The following is an 18,860-nucleotide window of genomic DNA, read 5'->3' as shown; positions in this document are numbered from 1 at the left end:
ACATTAAAAGACCAGTAAATACAGTAGATATGCATGATCAATAAATGCATGAAAACAAGACAATACAATAGCACTTAGTCTGAAACTCAAACTAGTAGTAACATTTTTTTCGATGTTTATTTGCCGTAATCATGTGACAGCCCTCAGCCAATCACAAATGCATATACATATGTTCTGTGAATTCTTGCACATGCTCAGTAGCAGCTAGTGACTCAAAAACTGTAAATATAAAAAGACTGTGCACATTTTGTTAATGGAAGTAAATTGTAAAGTTGTTTAACCCTTTGAGTGCTAAGTATTTTCCCACCTGGGTGCTAAGCTGTTTTAATTAATTTATTTTTTTTAAATATTTTTTTTGTAACTATTTTTTCATTTAGACTGGTTAGGTGATTACCTTTCCAACAATGGGTCCTGTAGCTGCTTAGATGCCTGAGATACAGGCTTCTAAGCAGCATACTCCCTGCTCCTATACTTAACATTGTTCATTTTAAATAAAGTTGCGCAGTGACGTCATCACGTCATTGCACGTGATGTCACCGCACAAAACGTGAAGCCCCCGTGATGCCTGTCACTATGCAGGCCCGATCGCCAGGGTGGGAGCTCCCAAATCTCCCTCAAGGTGGGAGAGTGCTAGCGACGGCTCTGAGCCGTCGTTAGCACCAGAGTGGGGAACTCTGCGACGGCTCAGAGCCGTCGTTAGCACTCAAGGGGTTAAAATTCCATGCTCTATCTGAAAAAGATCTGAGATAAGGAGGCAGTCTGCAGAAGCTTAGATACAAGGTAATCACACAGGTAAAAAGTATATTTTTATAACTGTGTTGATTATGCAAAACTGGGGAATGGTAAATAAAGGGATTATCTATCTTTTTAAACAATAACATTTTTGATGTTTACTATCCCTTTAGTCAAATGAATTGGAATGGATAGAAAATAAAAGCAAAAATAGCCCAATCTGAATATGATGTTTTTACATGGAACGGGGCCATAGTGTTAGACAGTTAAAAAAAAAAAAAAAAGTATGATATTCAAATATAAGAATTGATATCTTGTAACTGGTAAAGTTTGACGATATTATTTTCTCAAGATAAAATTTAAATTGAAACAGAATTTACTACTTCACGATATAAAATTACAAATGTGATATTTTACATATAATTTATGTCTGAATCATACTTAATGATGTATCAATAACCTCACCTCTTCTGATATTCTAGCTGAGTCACTTGGATGTGTTTCTTCAAACGTTTTCTCTATACCTTCTGTATATCTAGGAAGGAAAACAAATTCAGGAAGGGTCAATTAGTAAAATTAGTAAGGGTACTTATTCATTAAACTATAAAGTCAAATTTACAAAAATATCACCTGGACATTAGCAGGAGGCTGAAAAGTCATGTTCCTATAAACATAAATAAATAATAATAATCTTGTTGTGCTCACCTTATTTAGCCATAGCCCCCAACACTGTCAAGTATAAAACTAGTAGAAATACAATTTACAAGGGAGTGTTTATTAAAAAATAGCAGCAGATCTCCTGCTTCTTGCTTTCTCCAGCTGCCTAATGTCATATTCTCTGTTCATGTATAATACCGGCACTTATTTCTAATCCAATATGGCCATTAGGTGTATTACACATCCCAAAAGTGCAGGCCACTCAAAGACCAGAGATAGCAATAGGTCCTCTACAATACACTAAAGAATCTACCATTATTTAGATAAGGGAAGTGGGACATTTAGGATCAATCCTGGCACAACAGGATTTAAGTTTAAAATCATGACAATCTCATAGTTGTCCAACGTTACTCCACATGTTTTCTCTTTGAAGAACCCTTCTATATACAGACTCTCCACTTTGTCTCTTGTATGTATTGCATCATAGCCCAAGCTTTTATGTATCCTGTCTTAATATCATAACATTACAAATAGCAATTGCAATATTGCTGTTCATAGTTGGAACGTTTCCCATATGTTTCGCATCACAGCATGGAAACAAAGGGTTGAAGTGCAGGGAAATAGTCAGGTGGAGTTGAACTTCAAATGGTGGTGGGGAAGATCATGCTAAGCACAGTGATCCAGACTCACAAATTACTGTTAATGAGCTTACATTTGTATAACAAAAAAACAAGCTGTCATAGGTAGTAAGATGAGAGAAAGCAAAGCTGAAATAGCTTGTTGTCATTTAAGCAGCATCCACTTTAAGTGAGTTAGAATCTATTTGTTTTTGTAGCTTGTCAATGTAATCTCCAAGTATGTGTAGTTAGTGATAAATGTTTAATGTACCAGAGAAGGTCTTAACTCATAGAAAATGCCAGTGTTCACCTTGAGCCATTACTGTTGTACATAATAAAGCACTGTATTATTTCACACAATTGTTGCTCCTTTTATTAGATTGTGATACATTTTAATGAGCCAACAAAATTAAGGATTTGAATTATATAGGCTTTCAAGACCTAACATGTCTCTTCTTCAATAGTTGTGATCCTGAAGCCAAATATTACTACTAGATACAGAAAAAAAAGGATATCACATAACAATATGTAAATCTGCTGGTCAGCACTGAGGCATCTAGCTACCTTTTGGGCATGCCTGACATATTCAAATTGAGCTCCATGTATTAACTAGTGTAACCTGCTTTTGAGCCCTTGTGGGGTGGGCTTGCACATGCAAGCCTGCTTCCCACAATGTAAGAAGCGGCAATCAGACTGCTGTTTTTTACACTCTCCACCACCTCTGAGGTGGCGGATTGAAATCACCACGAACACGCTCGCTCCAGGTTTTTGACAGGCCTTTCTCTCAGGTGATTGGTCTCGTGAGAGAAGGGGGCAGCATTACACACTCAAGCAAGTTGTTACACTTCTCGAGTTAGTGTCCAAGTCAGAAATAACCCAGAGACTGAGTGAGGGGTGAGAAGTAACCAACCGAAGGCTCTGAACAACTCCTGGCAGAGACTGATTCAGAAAGGCACAGTAGAGAATAGAAGGTGGTACCTGTAGTATGATACATAGAGTCCTTACACAAATTCCAGGATAGTGTAACCACCAGGTAGGGTACAGGTGCCAGAAAGGAAAGTAGACCAGGAATACTAGCTTGTGAGGATAGAGAGGAGCCAAGGTCAAAACACAGTCGGAGGTTTAAGCCAGGTATCAGTCCGATCTTGCAAGGTACCAAAGCATTAAAAGTCAAGATCAAAACAAAGTCTGAGGTTAAAGCCAGGTATCAGTCCGATCTTGTGAGGTACCAAAGAAGTGAGAAGAGCCAAGATCAAAACATAGTCTGAGGTTAAAGCCAGGTATCAGTCTGATCTTGTGAGGTACTAAAGAAGTGAGAAGAGCCAAGATCAAAACATAGTCTGAGGTTAAAGCCAGGTATCAGTTCGATCTTTTGAGGTACCAAAGAAGTAAGAAAAGTCAAGGTCAAAACATAGTCTGAGGTTAAAGACAGGTATCAAGTTAAACAGGTTGAAAGTGAACCTACTAGAAATACAGAATTACTATAATCAGTCAATTAAAATGATAGACAACTCTTTTAAAGCCGGAATTGCATGGCAAAAATGACACGATGATGCAACCGTGACAACACAACAATGATGGGGAAAAATTATGCGACAATGCAACCGCGACGCCAAAAATTACGCATCACAAACCGTGTAAAAAAGTAAACAAAGGGGTCGTGACACTAGCCTCCCATCAAAGGGTACTTCTGGGACCCTAAGCCAGTTTATTAGGATGAGAAGCATGAAAGTGAGCAGTCAATGAAGGGGCATGCACATGTCTGGTGGGTCCCCATATCTGTCGGCCACAGTATACCCCTTCCAGTGTCCAAGATCTTTGAGATCTCAAATTCCGTCTCTACTTGTATAAATACCGAAGGAGGAGGAAGTGTAGGACAAGGAAACCGATTACTAGAGAGTACGAGGTAAAGGCAACTTATAAGACTGAATTAATACGTCTGAGAACATGATAAGGACCAATAGAACGAGGTACCAATTTGTGGAATGATTGTCAAAGCCGAAAGTGACAGGTAGAAAGCCAAACATGATCACCAATGGAAAAGTTCAAGTTGCAGCATGATGGAGGATTGTCAAAAAACTTGTGTCTGCGGGAGTAGGTCGGTAAAAACAGAGTGAACCTGACGTCAATGTTTCAACAATTCCAGTGCTGGACGATCGGCAGCTGGTACACCAATGTGAGAGGGAAAAACTTTAGGCTGATAACCCATAGAAGCATAAAAGGAGAGCAACAAAGTGAGGAGTGCCAGTGGGGTTTTCTGGCTAGTTTGGCTAAAGGTTAAAGGTCAGACCAATGTGTTTGTTGTAGGTTTAAAAAGGCACGTCGGTAAGCCTACAAATCTTGTTTTGTTCTTTGGTCTGACCATTGGTTTGAGGAGAGAGACATATAGTAGTGCCTAATAGTTTGCAGAGACCTCTCCAAAAAGCAGAGACAATCTGTAGACCTAGGTCAGAAATGATTTCCTCAGGAATGCCATGAAGGCAAGATCTTGAGCAGGAGCTAACTTGGCTAGTGGGATGAAATGTGCTTGTTTGGAAAAGTTGTCCACTACCACCCAAATCACAGTATGGTTGTTAGAGTAAGGCAAATCTACCACAAAAGAAAGATGGGTCCATGGCTGTTTGGGTACAGGCAGTGGTTGCAAAACACCAGATAGCAGTGACTGAGATGTTTCGTTAGCAGCACAATTCACACAGGCTTTCACATAGTCTCTGGTATCATTTTTCATTGACGGCCACCAGATATGTTGGCAAAGTAATTTGTAAATCCGGAATAAGCCTGGATGACCTAATATTCTGCTGTCAGGAGCCCAAGCCAGAAGTGCTGTGCATACCTCTAGTGGGACATAAAGTTCTAACGTTGAGCTCTTTTCAACTTCCTTAACAAGGAGGTAGTTAGCTGGGAGATGAAGAGGGTAGGAGGCAGTATTGGTTCTGGCCTCTCCAGAACAAGAACAGTTGTCTGGCTAAACTGACGGGACAGAACATCAACTTTCTTGTACTTACTCCCTGGAATGTAGGAGACTACAAACTTGAAGTGGGAGAAAAAGAGGCCCCACTGAAATTGTCTGGTATTTAATGGTTATGCAGACTCCATATAGGTTATATTCTTGTTATCAGTAAGGATGAGTATTGGTGTATCTGTACTAGGGCTGGGCGATATGGACAAAATGTTTTCTTATAAATGACTATAACACCTTCATTTTGCATAATAAAGTTTATTTAACACTACAGAATCTTAATGTACATGTTTCTCAATGTCCAATACACACTTGGAGCATAAAATACAAACCACAAAATAGTTAAAATAAAATTTGCTGCCTGTGATGTGATTAAATAGTAGCCACTAGCCAGTTATTAGGTCTTATGACACACAACATTGTCATGTTTTCTTTGACAGTCATTCTAACTGTGGACAGTGGTATGATTAACAAATGAAGCAGTGTAAGCCACATACACACACATATATATATATATATATATATATATATTTTTTTTTTTTTCTTCTTCTTTTTTAAAATTTTTAATTTGACTTAAAATGAGCCCTGCTCCTGTCCAGGAATCCATTACAGGCATATAGCAGTAGGGGTGGCGGGCTGCTCCTTTCAGAAATGCTGTGCCTTGCTGATATAAAATACATTGTAGATGCAGTAAACCCAGCAGCAGAGGGGACTGCAGTGTTAGCCTTTTTGGGAGCCGTGGGGTTAACTGCATCTGCTATGTATTTGAGCTGTTTCTTAGAGAGCAGGAGATTGTGTGGGAGGTTCCATAATGTTTACATACCCTAAGTTTCAGACTGCAGACGTCCCTAGGGGGAAATATAATTAAGTGGCTTTCCCTTCTCTTCATTCCTGCATGGGCTCTACTTTTAGATTTCTAGATTGATCGGCTGCTTATGAGAACAGAAAGTGAAAGTAAAAGAGCCATTTTACAAATGTGTGCTAAAAGCAACCACTAGATGGAGCTGGTTTGCAAGAAATCACAAATAAATCAATGCATTACAGCCACTTCTAAAGGAATTTTTTATGTAGGAAAAAAATTGCGACTCCTCGTGGTTTTAAAATCGCGGGGATTAATCACGGTTTTAAATTGCATATGCGATTAATCGTGCAGCCCTAATCTGTACCATCCAACCAGTGTCTCCACTTGGTAAGGGCTAATTTCATAGCTATAAGTTCCTTATTGCCCACACCATAATTAGTTTCAGATGGAGAAAATTGTTTGGAAAAATAATCAACTGGATGAAACTTAAAAGTGGTAGGATCTCTGTGAAAGTACTGCTTCAGCCCCAGTGTCAGAGGCATACACTTCGAGAGCAATTCAGACCTTTTTTTGTGTTTTTCAAAACAGGTGCAGAACAGAAACAATATTTGAATTTCTCAAAAGCTCCAATGGTCAGGCCACTCTTTGCAATTCTGATTTTGCTTAGTTAGGTCAGAAACCCTTGCAGTGATTTTAGAGAAGTTCTGTATAAATTTGCAGTAATAATTAGTGAATCCTAAGAAACGTTGTATACCCTTCAGGGTAATAGGCTGAGGCCAATTCAAAACAGCTTCCAATATGGAGGGATCCATGGCAAATCCATCCTTGGAGATGATATATCCAAGAAACTATATTTGTTCTTTTTCAAAAGACACATTTCTCTAATTTTGCATATAGTGACTTTTCCCGTAGTCTACTAAGAACTTGCTTTACATAGTTTTAGTTCTCATTTTAAAATTCAGAAAATATAAAAATAACATCTAGGTATACAATAACAGTACTGTTTAGAAAGTCCTTTAAAATGTCATTGACAAAGGCTTTAAAAAACGCTTTACAGAGTTAAAACGACATAGCTAAGTAATCGTAATGGTCTGTTCTGTTAAAAGAAGTCTTTCATTCATTGCCCAGGTGTATTTAAACTAGGTTATAGGCCCCACATAGATCTACTTTGGGGAAGTAACAAGCTCCTTGTATGTAATCAGAAAGTTCTGGTATCAAGGGTAGACGGTAGTCTATACATGGTTGTAGTCTTCCATCTTATTTACTCACAAAAAGAAATCTGTCCCGGGAGGAGAGGAAGAAGGGCGAATCAATCCCTTTAATAGATTTTCTTGTATATAATCTTCCATAGCTTTGGATTCTTGTTTCAAAAGAGGGTATATTTTCCCTCTAGGTATGGGGGCACTAGGATTATGGATACAACTCTATTTTGCAATCGTACAGACGATGGAGGTAAGATATCCACCCCTCATTTCTCAAAGACATCTGAGAAGGTGGAATAAGCCTTCGGTACGGTAGGAGATGCGTTAACTGTAGCCATTAGTAGACAGAAACTTTGCCCCAGGACACTAACTGATCCATAGCCCAATTCAACTGGGGAAGGTGTTTCTGTAACCAAGTCCTAAGATTACAGGTTGTTTGAGTCTATAACATCAAACTGTAATACTTTAGAGTGTAGAACTCCTACAAAAAAAATTAATTGCTGGTGTTGAATGTATCCAGAGCTAAGAAGAGAGCCACATAAAGAACCTTGTCTGCATGGCCATTAACAGATGCGAACCCATTATCTCTAAATGGAAATAAAGTTTTTAAATAGATTAAACTCTCTTAGTTTCTTGCTTTTCACCATTGCAGTACTGAAAGTAGCAGCTAGCAGGCCTTTCCGTTTCATAATATTCTGAGGCCTATAGAAATGTGAAACAAAACGTGGCACAAGTGCAACTTTACAGCAAACTAAATATTAGCATTAAAAAAGTTTTAATACCAGAGGGGTCGATCACAATCTTTTAGAAAAGTTTATCTAATGATTTTTCTATAAAATTCACCATTAAAGTCTGCGAGGATTTATGTAGATTAAGGATAGTGATGGACCCCAGAGTCGGGTATTCAAGCAAAATGGCCTGCAGTATCCTGTAGAATGCTGATTTTTCAAATAAGTTAATGTTGTTTCATAATAAGCTTCACTTTCTTATAAACAGCTTAAAATACATTGTCTCTCACCATGTCCCTCCATGAAAAAGGCCTATGAGCACCACAAACAAGTATAGACATTGTGTAAGAGTTGTAATATATTGCAAACAAATAATGCAAGCTATGGCCGAGAACTGCATGCTATTAAAAATTGCTGATATTGCAAGGTGAAAGTTATGGGATGCATTTGAGTGAAAGCCCAAATGGTCTTAGAAGAATTAACGCAACTGACCTGAAGTAAAGTGTAAGTGTTAATGCACAAAACACATGTAGAATACTTTAAAATAAAGTATTACACTCATACATGCTCATTTTAATGAAAAACTAACATTAATGGAAATGTTTTAAAAGGGTTAAAAAGAAATATGGTATATGGCAAGGTGTTTGACTGGGAAGGGCTCCAATGTGTGTGTATATATATATATATATATATATATATATATATATATATATATATATAGTATAAATATATATAAAGAAGAAAAAAAAAAGGCTTTCTTTAGCGCTTCCCATAGAAATATTTTTTTACCTTAAGTAAGCACTCATGAGCGATAAAAATATTGCTCCACTTGTAATCTGGCCAATTAAAGGTAAGGTGTATTATACTAGTATTCAATACACTACTAACTGCAATTGCTGCTAGTGTTTAGATATTAGTTGTAATGTGTATAAACAGCAGGTATTTTTAATTTGGCATATATTTTAGGTTAGTCCTGTTAGTATCGCATATCTCACTTTGACCTACTGTTTGACTGTCTCATATTCTTGTCTCATTTCTGTGTCAGCTGCCATTGCAATTTCTTGTCTTTTAGCCTCCTGATATTTCCTTATTTCTAATAACTCCAGCTGAAACAATAAAACAAATGGAACTTAAAATATGTAATAAAAGATGGTATAATAATATACAGAGACCCTCACAATTCAACCTTAGGATAACAGTAGCTAACAAAAAGAAAATCAAACTGCATATACCTATATAATATAAATAAAAAAGGATAAAAATTAACAGATTCAACAAAAATAAAAAATAACTTTCACGTCCCTTTATAGTATTTTTTACTGCACACTCAGCTCCCTTTAAATAAGAATAATTTAGTCTTATTTTTTTGAAAATCTTCAAAATTATGAAAACTAATGTTAAAGTTAAGAGTTTTTTGCCTCATATGTAAATTATATTGAATTAATTTATTTAAATAACAAAATATGTTTAAGAAAAAAATGGAGAGTGTTACTGATACTATGTGAACAATGTGTGTGAATGTGTATAATTAATGTGAATAAAATTTGTATTAGCAGCTGTTATAAAAAACAAAAACAAATAAATAACAAATGGTAACAGCACTAAAAAAATAATTGTGCAAAAAATCCTGGTGGTTTCAATACTAATGTTTACTTAAATATATAAAACACAATGTGCAAAAAATGCAAACATAGTTGCAACCTCTATACAGAGTGATTAATCACAGCTTGATTAGCAGTACAACCACTTGAGAATGTGTTACAAACACTTGAGAATGTGTTGCAAGTGAATTGTATCCTAATACATCAATGCCTACTTGCAAACTTATGATGTATCAATACAGTGCAAAGGAACTAGACATGATGTTATAATGTATCACAATAAAAACAAATACATACAAAAGAAAAAATAAATGTCAGTAAACATGAGCAAATGTTAACAGCAAGTCACAGACAACTCAAACAATATACTTACTACGCGTTTCTGGGTCACGCCCCTTCATCAGGTGTAGAGTGAGTAGGGAGCGACTAGCTGTTAAATGCTCAAAAGGCAACCTGTTTCCTGTTTGTTCAACTAATAGATTATCTCCAGTGAATTTGGCTGACAGGATACTCTAAAATCGCCATCTTGGAAAAGGGCATCAGGGAAATAATTCTGGCAATGATACTAAGATCCCTATATGGAGGTGGTGTTTTTATATAACAAATATATTATATGACGGTATCATTAAAACATTGTATAACTATAATAAAAACAAAATAAATTTTAAAAAAAAGTTCATAAATATATAATAATAAAAAAATCACTTAAATAAATAATTCAGTGTGCTTACCACTGTATGTCAAATCTAAAAAGGTATACATACACAACAAGGATAGTACAATTACTAACAAATAATAACTAAAAAAAGAAACAATTCATTGCTGACATCAAATGATACATTTTATCAAATACATAGTTTAAACCTAACTATATAAACAATTAATCAACGTGTTACAAGTACCCTTTAAAAACATATATCTGTTAACTTGGACTAAGGAAGGCATACATCCTAGAAAAATATATCATATATATGTATGTATCTGCCAATCTGGGCTGAGGGATGGGGGGGGGGGGAAATACATATGAGCCAGAAATTTATTAGATGGCAAAAACAGAAACAAAATATAGACATTAGGACTGGAATAAATTAAAATACAATAGTACAGACACTAACTTCAGTTCCACCTAAAGGTTGGCATAGATGTGTTTTAGTGTGATTACTGTAAATATTCCCCTAAGAAGATATTGACATAGCAATTTGAAAAAAATACAATTGCAAGTTGGAAATGTCATTAATTGTGACTCCACTTTTGTAATATATATTTTGAAATGTAGCTGTAATTTATTTTAAGTAGGACGTACAACACATCCTCTCCGTAAAAGAATTTATGAACATCTCTATAATATTGAAACTGGTTTTCTTCAACATTCTGTTTCTCGGCATTTCAAACAGGTACATCGAAGTAATAAGCAAGATCTCATGTTTTTTGGAATTGACCATATTCAATAGATGTAGAGGTGACCGTGAAAGAATTTTGAACCAACGTGAAACTTACTGGATACTTAAATAAAATACATTATAACCATTAGGCTTAAATGAAAATTATGAATTTGTATCTTTTTTGTAAAATATTATTTGCTAAGGTTCTATATAAGTCTTTGCAATGGTTTTCATTAAATTAATCAATGAAATAATTTTTATATACATATATAAGTAATTCCAAGAATATACTCATATATATTTTAGTAGATGTTAATCTGGACCCCCTTTTTTTTCTTCTCCTCCCTTGACGGTCATCTGGTAGCCCTAGCCGGCCGGACTATCAGATTTCCGCCTCCTCTCTCCCCCTCCCTTTTTTTCCCCCATCCCTCAGCCCAGATTGGTAGATACATATATACTGTATATGATATATTTTTCTAGGATGTATGACTTCCTTAGTCCAAGTTAACAGATATATGTTTTTTTAAAGGGTACTTGTAACACGTTGATTCATTGTTTATATAGTTAGGTTTAAACTATGTACTTGATAAAATGTATCATTTGATGTGAGCAATGAATTGTTTATTTTTTTTAGTTATTATTTGTTAGTAATTGTACTATCCTTGTTGTATATGTACACCTTTTTAGATTTAACATACAGTGGTAAGCACACTGAATTATTTATTTAAAGGGACAGTCTACACCAGAATTTTTATTGTTTTAAAAGATAGATAATCCCTTTATTACCCATTCCCCAGTTTTGCATAACCAACACTGTTATAATAATATACTTTTAACCTCTGTGATTATCTTGTATCTAAACCTCTGCAAATTGCCCCTTTATTTCAGTTCTTTTGACAGACTTGCAGTTTAGCCAATCAGTGCCTGCTCCCAGATAACTTCACGTGCATGAGCACAGTGTTATCTATATGAAATATGTGAACTAACACCCTCTAGTGGTGAAAAACTGTTAAAATGCATTCTGAAAAGAGGTGGCCTTCAGGGTCTAAGAAATTAGCAAATGAACCTCCTAGGTTAAGCTTTCAACTAAGAATACCAAGAGAACAAAGCAAAATTGGTGATAAAAGTAAATTGGAAAATTGTTTAAAATTACATGCCCTATCTGAATCATGAAAGTTTATTTTGGCCTAGACTGTCCCTTTAAAGTGATTTTTTATTATTATATATTTATCAACTTTTTTTTAAATTTATTTTGTTTTTATTATAGTTATACAATGTTTTAATGATAGCTTTATCTTTGCACACACCGTCAGATAATATATTTGTTTAGTTATATAAGAAATACCACTTCCATATAGGGATCTTAGTATCATTGCCAGAATTATTCCCCTGATGCCCTTTTCCAAGATGGCGATTTTAGAGTATCCTGTCAGCCAAATCACTGGAGATAATCTATTGGTTGAACAAACAGGAAATATGTTGCCTTTTGAGCATTTAACAGCTAGTCACTCCCTACTCAATCTACACCTGATGAAGGGGTGTGACCCAGAAACGCGTAGTGGGTATATTGTCTGAACTTTGAGTTATCTGGCCAGACCAGTAGGTTGTGACTGGCTGTTAATATTTTCTCATTTTTATTGATATATATTTTTTATTTTGTATTTATTTGTTTTTATTGTTATACATAATAACATCATGTCTATTTCCTTTGCACTGTATTGATACATCATAAGTTTGCAAGTAGGCATTGATGTATTAGGATACAATTGACTTGCAACACATTCTCAAGTGTTTGTAACACATTCTCAAGTGTTTGTACTGCTAATCAAGCTTTGATTAATCACTCTGTATAGAGGTTGCATTCACAAGTGTTTGCAACACATTCTTAAGTGGTTGTACTGCTAATCAAGCTGTGATTAATCACTCTGTAAAGAGGTTGCAACTATGTTGGCATTTTTTGCACATTGTGTTTTATATATTTAAATAAACATTAGTATTGAAACCACCAGGCTGTTTTGCAAAATTATTTGTTAGCGCTGTTACCATTTGTTATTTAACAAAATATGTTTGACCATCTGGAAAAAAAAATATTTAATGCATCCTCCTCAGTTTGCCACTGACAACTGCTTTTTTTTGTTTGTTTGTTTTTTTTTTATTTAAAGGGACACTGAACCCAAATTTTTTCTTTTCTGATTCAGATAGAGCATGAAATGTTAAGCAACTTTCTAATTTACTCCTATTATCAATTTGTTTTTATTCTCTTGGTATCTTTATTTAAAATGCAAGAATGTAATAGGTGCCGGCCCATTTTTGGCGAACAACCTAGGTTGTCCTTGCTGATTGGTGGATAAATTCATCCACCAATCAAAAACTGCTGTCCAGAGTTCTGAACAAAGAAAAAAGCTTAGACGCCCTCTTTTTCAAATAAAGATAGCAAGAGAACGAAGAAACATTTATAATAGGAGTAAATTAGAGAGTTGCTTAAAATTGTATGCTCTATCTGAATCACGAAAGAAAAAATTTGGGTTCAGTGTTCCTTTAAACATTTTTATTGAGATAAACACAAAAAATATAGTTACAGGTATGTTTCACTTGAAGCTTACAGTTTTAGATACATGAGATCACTGGTAAGAATAAGCAGCAGAAATAACAAACAAAGAAATACCTGCAAGTATCTTATTACAAAAAAGAAAAACAATACCTCACTTTTTCTTTAAGATGAAGACCCATATATTAACACATGATAGCTTAAGAAGAGGTAAAAAGACCCCTCTATTAAGTAATAATGGTCACTCTTGGACCGACTAACAGAACTATCAAACACTGAAGGGATAATATAGGGCATATATTATGAAGATATATAGTGATGCAAAATTTACTGTTTGGTAAATAACAAACATAGGAGTGGAACACCTGCTTAACAATTATGAAGGAGCAATAGACTATGGCTGCTATGAAAAAACATAATTTATGCTTACTTGATAAATTTATTTCTCTTGTGATGTATCGAGTCCACGGATTCATCCTTACTTGTGGGATATTCTCCTCCCCTACAGGAAGTGGCAGGAGAGCACCCACAGCAGAGCTGCCTATATAGCTCCCCCATTAGCTCCACCCCCCAGTCATTCGACCGAAGGCTAGGAAGAAAAAGGAGAAACTATAGGGTGCAGTGGTGACTGAAAGTTTAAAAATAAAAATATATATGCCTGTCTTAAGACACAGGGCGGGCCGTGGACTCGATACATCACAAGAGAAATACATTTATCAGGTAAGCATAAATTATGTTTTCTCTTGTAAGATGTATTGAGTCCACGGATTCATCCTTACTTGTGGGATACCAATACCAAAGCTTTAGGACACGGATGAAGGGAGGGACAAGACAGGGACCTTAAACGGAAGGCACCACTGCTTGTAAAATTTGGAAAAAGTATGAAGCGAAGACCAAGTCTCCGCATTACAAATCTGTTCAACAGAAGCCTCATTTTTAAAAGCCATGTGGAAGCCACAGCTCTAGTAGAATGAGCAGTAATTCTTTCAGGAGACTGTTGGCCAGCAGTCTCATAAGCCAAACGGATGATGCTTTTCAGCCAAAAGGAAAGAGAGGTAGCCGTAGCCTTCTGACCTCTCCGCTTACCAGAATAAACAACAAACAATGAAGATGTTTGACGGAAATCTTTAGTTGCTTGTAAGTAGAACTTTAAAGCACGAACCACATCAAGATTGTGCAACAGACGTTCCTTCTTTGAAGAAGGATTAGGACAAGTGAAGGAACAACAATCTCTTGATTGATATTCTTATAAGAAACAACCTTAGTAAGAAACCCAGGTTTGGTACGCAAAACCACCTTATCTGCATGGAATATAAGATAAGGGGAATCACACTGTAAAGCATATAGCTCAGAAACTCTTCGAGCCGAAGAGATAGCTACTAAAAACAAAACTTTCCAAGATAGAAGCTTAATATCCATGGAATGCATAGGTTCAAATGGAACCCCTTGAAAAACTTTAAGAACTACATTTAGGCTCCATGGTGGAGCAACAGGTTTAAATTCACACCAATAAAGATATTTGCGCCAAATCTTATGATAGATCTTCCTGGTGTTAGGCTTTCTTGCCTGAATCAGGGTATCAATGACCGACTCAGAGAAACCATGCTTTGATAGAATCAGGCGTTCAATCTCCAAGCAGTCAGACGCAGAGAAATTAGATTTGGATGTGTGAACAGACCTTGGATTAGAAGGTCCTGGCTCATTGGCAGAGTCCATGGTAGAACCGAGGACATGTCCACTAGGTCTGCATACCAAGTCCTGCGTTGCCATGCAGGTGCTATAAGAATCACCGAAGCTCTCTCCTGCTTTATTCTGGCAAAAACGGATTGAAAAAACATCAAAACCAGTAAAAAAGACTTTCAGCACTTTGCCACAGCTCTGCTGTGGCTCCTACCTGCCCTTCAGAACAATTTATGGGGGAAAAAACTTCTTTTACAGCCCTCAAACATGGCAGGAACCTCTGGAGAAGCAGTTAGAAGTCTCAGAGGAAAAGAAACTGCACAACTGAGGTGCGAAAATAGGCCCCTCCCACCTCACTCAATGTTTTGAGGCCTAACAGACAAACACTAGAATGTCTCTAAATTAACCATGTGGGTTAGAAAACTCAAAAACAAGCCACAATGACCCTTTAGTCCCTTCAAAAAAACGTTATAATTGCATCATTCACTGAATAAACAAAAACTTTTTTACCAAACAGTGTCACCAGTAACTAATAAGCCCTTCATGCAAGCTGCAATTCCTATCCAAGTGTCTGAATACAGCTTACCCTTCCCTCATGGGGATATTGCCAGCCTTTTCTAGAAATAACATAGTCTGTCTAGAAAAAAATAGATGAACATACCTTAATGCAGTTTAGCTTGCAAAATGTTCCCCCAACTGAAGTTTTCCTATACTCTTCAGCCCTTGTGAGAACAGCAGTGGATCTTAGTTACAAAATGCTAAGATCATCATCCTCCTTGCAGAAATCTTCATCCCTTTTCTGCCAGAGAGTAAATAGTACACACCGGTACCATTTAAAAATAACAAACTTTTGCTTGAGAAAATAAAAACATAACATTTTTGTCACCACACTCCTCTTTGCCCTTCCTAGCAGTTAAGCAGGCAGAGAGAATGACTGGGGGGTGGAGCTAAGGGTGGAGCTATATAGGCAGCTCTGCTGTGGGTGCTCTCTCTGCCACTTCCTGTAGGGGAGGAGAATATCCCACAAGTAAGGATGAATCAGTGGACTCGATACATCTTACAAGAGAAATATGTAATCTATGTAAAAGGTGTTTCTATCCCTAAGATATATAGGGGGCTAAGGTAGTGTGTTGCGTATCTTTTTCTAGGGGAAGTATGTAGGGTAACTAATCTGCTATGTTATGTCATACAGTATACTCTACGGGTTAGAGACAATTATACCCAGACTGAATACTGTTTTAGAGGTAGTACTTAAAAGACCCCCAGCTATCATATACACCCCTGCAAGGTTACATTTTAATATCAGTGCCATAGTTAAACTCACTCACATACCCTGGATGTGTCAACATTTCAATGAGTTCTCGTCTGAACCCTATTAAGTCAAGTGGAGCACAACTTTAGTGAAAACTGTGGATATAGATTATAAGGCTAGGGTGATGTAAACTAAGGAAGCTCCATGCACACTTGTGGAACTAATAGCCCTCCTACTGAGAGCACTTCATGGAAAAGTGAAAATCCTATGTCAACTAAGCATGTTAACAGGCAGCTATAGATAGAAGAGAACCTTTAAATATTTTTCAGAGGTACTAGATCATGCCGTTCCGGCCGCTAGCAGCGCTTCCCAAACCCTGATAAAGTGGATCCCTAGCCAAGTGTTGTGTGACAAACGTTTTCTCAAGTTATTATGTAATGATACGTGCACCTACTATGTACACAAGTATAAAGAAATTAGCAACATTTTCTCAATAATAACATGTTATGTTAATGCCTTATGTTACTATTAGTCCCAGTGGTTGCTGTGTATGTAGCGAGTAAAACATATAAATACATGGAACTATAAAACAGCAATACTTCACAACATCAAGTACAAAAACTCTCATTAACTTCCCTAAAACATTTTAATTATTTTATCTCAGCTCCAGTCTTCTGTAAAGTCGTTGGGTGACAAAGTATGTGTGAGACACATCCACCATTCGGCTTATTTCAATTAGTAAGTTATCCCACTCCCACTTTGATGGCACAGTAAGAGTGCTCTTCAGTGTGTCCAAGTAGAGACGCATCAGGTAGGGGAAAGTCTAGCAACCATAATTCAGTCTCACCAGCGTCTATGGTCCATAGCGCCTCCAAGTGTGTTAGTGATAATGGAGGATCCGGCCCCTGTAGAACTCTCATTGCTCCCGGATAAAATATCAAAGCATAGCAGTCTATTTTCTTTGGAGAGACAACCCATAGATTTTCTGCGTCCTGAATCATCTTGTGAATTTCAAGATCCCCGGGTCAGTTTCCCGATGTAGCAGGCTGTTGGTTCGGTCTGGGGAATCGCGGTTCATGGGTAAATGTAGTCCCATACCATTGAGGGGAGACAGTGTGCTTGTAATCGGCGGGTGTAGTTTCCAGAGGTACAACTGGAGAATCACTCAGTCCCACAGTGGGACCAGACATGGGACCCTCCGTTGCAGCACTCCCAGTCACAGTCAGCCATTCAGATCCATTAGAGGCCCTCTCCGATGTCCCTCCTGCAGCACACTGGGCCATGCACCCTGTGACCAGGCCTTGAGCAACACTTTCCAAGGGAAGCGGTGAGTGCCGGGGCCCCAAAGCACCACCCTAACGAGTACTATTTGCTGATGGGCAAGGACAGGCATATTGTAGGCTATTGTTGGGAGTGGAGGGGACAAAAGCAACATCCAGGGCCTGAACAAATGCTTCTTGGAATTCTCCTAGCAGCTCAGTGCGCACAATCAGCACATAGTCTGGCTCCATAAGAAAGGGTTTAAATCCTAGTAGCAGGTGGTTGTAGTAAGTAGAAATCAATAATAGTATCTGCGTACATTCTAACCCAGAGGCCTGGGGGGGGGGGGATATGTGCAGTAGCCCCAGCCGTGCTTTTCTCTCTCCAGGAACCAGTGATGGCCTAGCTAGCAAAAGTCGTGCGTGGCTTACTTGGATAACATAGGCCAGGACGTCGTTCATCCGCTCCCAAACTTCTGGAAAAATATGTAGACTGTTTTAGCTACCCAGAACGAAGATCATAGTAAGTTAGGTCTTCTTATTTGCAGCTAAAACTCAAGTTTTAATGGAACATAAGCAGGAGCTTCACTGAGACACGTCCTGCCACTTGTTTGTTTGTTTTTAATCAAAACAATCACAATCTTTTCGAGAGACATCACCAAGGTTGATAATTTCTATGATATTCGTCTCCATGTCTCCACGATGGCACTGTTAATGGCCAATAATAACTGTTGACCACAGAATAGCGAAATGCATTAATGGGGTTAATGGTATCCATGTGTGTAGCTATTGGATATAGTGTTTTTTATTTTAATATTTACTCATACTTATAGGTATATATTGGTATTGATATCTGTATCAATTTCACAACTGTTGATATATAATAGATATATTTTTTTGTGTGTTTTTAATTTAAAGGGACAGTCTACTCCAGAATTTGTGTTGTTTAAAAAGATAGATAATACCTTAATTACCCATTCCCCAGTTTTGCATAACCAACACTGTTATATAAATATACCTTTTACCTCTGTGATTACCTTCTATCTAAGCCTCTGCCGACTGCCCCCTTATTTCAGTTCTTTTGACAGACATGCATTTTAGACAATCAGTGCTGACTCATAAATAACTCCATGGGTGTGAGCACAATGTTATATATATATATATATATATATATATGACACACATGAACTAACACTGTCTAGCTGTGAAAAACTGTCAAAATGCAATGATATATGAGGCAGCCTTCAAGGGCTTAGACATTATCATATGAGCCTACCTAGTTTTAGTTTTCAACAAAGAATACCAAGAGAACAAAGAAAATTTGCTAATAAAATCAAATTAAAAGTTGTTTAAAATTGCATGCCCTATATGAATCATGAAAGTTTAATTTTGGCTAGACTATTTCTTTAATGATAATGATGATGTATTCAGTATCTTCTTT

General features: G+C 36.9%; 1 protein-coding gene across 1 annotated transcript in view; it reads right to left on the bottom strand.

Moving 5' to 3' along the window:
* LOC128645002 (spectrin beta chain, erythrocytic) overlaps window positions 1-18,860 on the bottom strand; it is a 278,974-nt gene that overhangs the window by 50,334 nt on the left and 209,780 nt on the right. Inside the window, exons 31-32 of the mRNA XM_053697713.1 lie at window positions 8,703-8,803; window positions 1,198-1,267 (exon numbers count right to left, since the gene is read on the bottom strand). Of these exons, the coding sequence (XP_053553688.1) occupies window positions 1,198-1,267; window positions 8,703-8,803 (171 nt within the window). The remainder of the gene's footprint in view (window positions 1-1,197; window positions 1,268-8,702; window positions 8,804-18,860) is intronic.

Source organism: Bombina bombina, chromosome 1 (genome assembly GCF_027579735.1).
Source record: "Bombina bombina isolate aBomBom1 chromosome 1, aBomBom1.pri, whole genome shotgun sequence".
NCBI classification, from domain to species: domain Eukaryota; kingdom Metazoa; phylum Chordata; class Amphibia; order Anura; family Bombinatoridae; genus Bombina; species Bombina bombina.
Note: the sequence above shows the minus strand (reverse complement) of the source record. Positions and strands in the feature narration are given on the sequence as shown.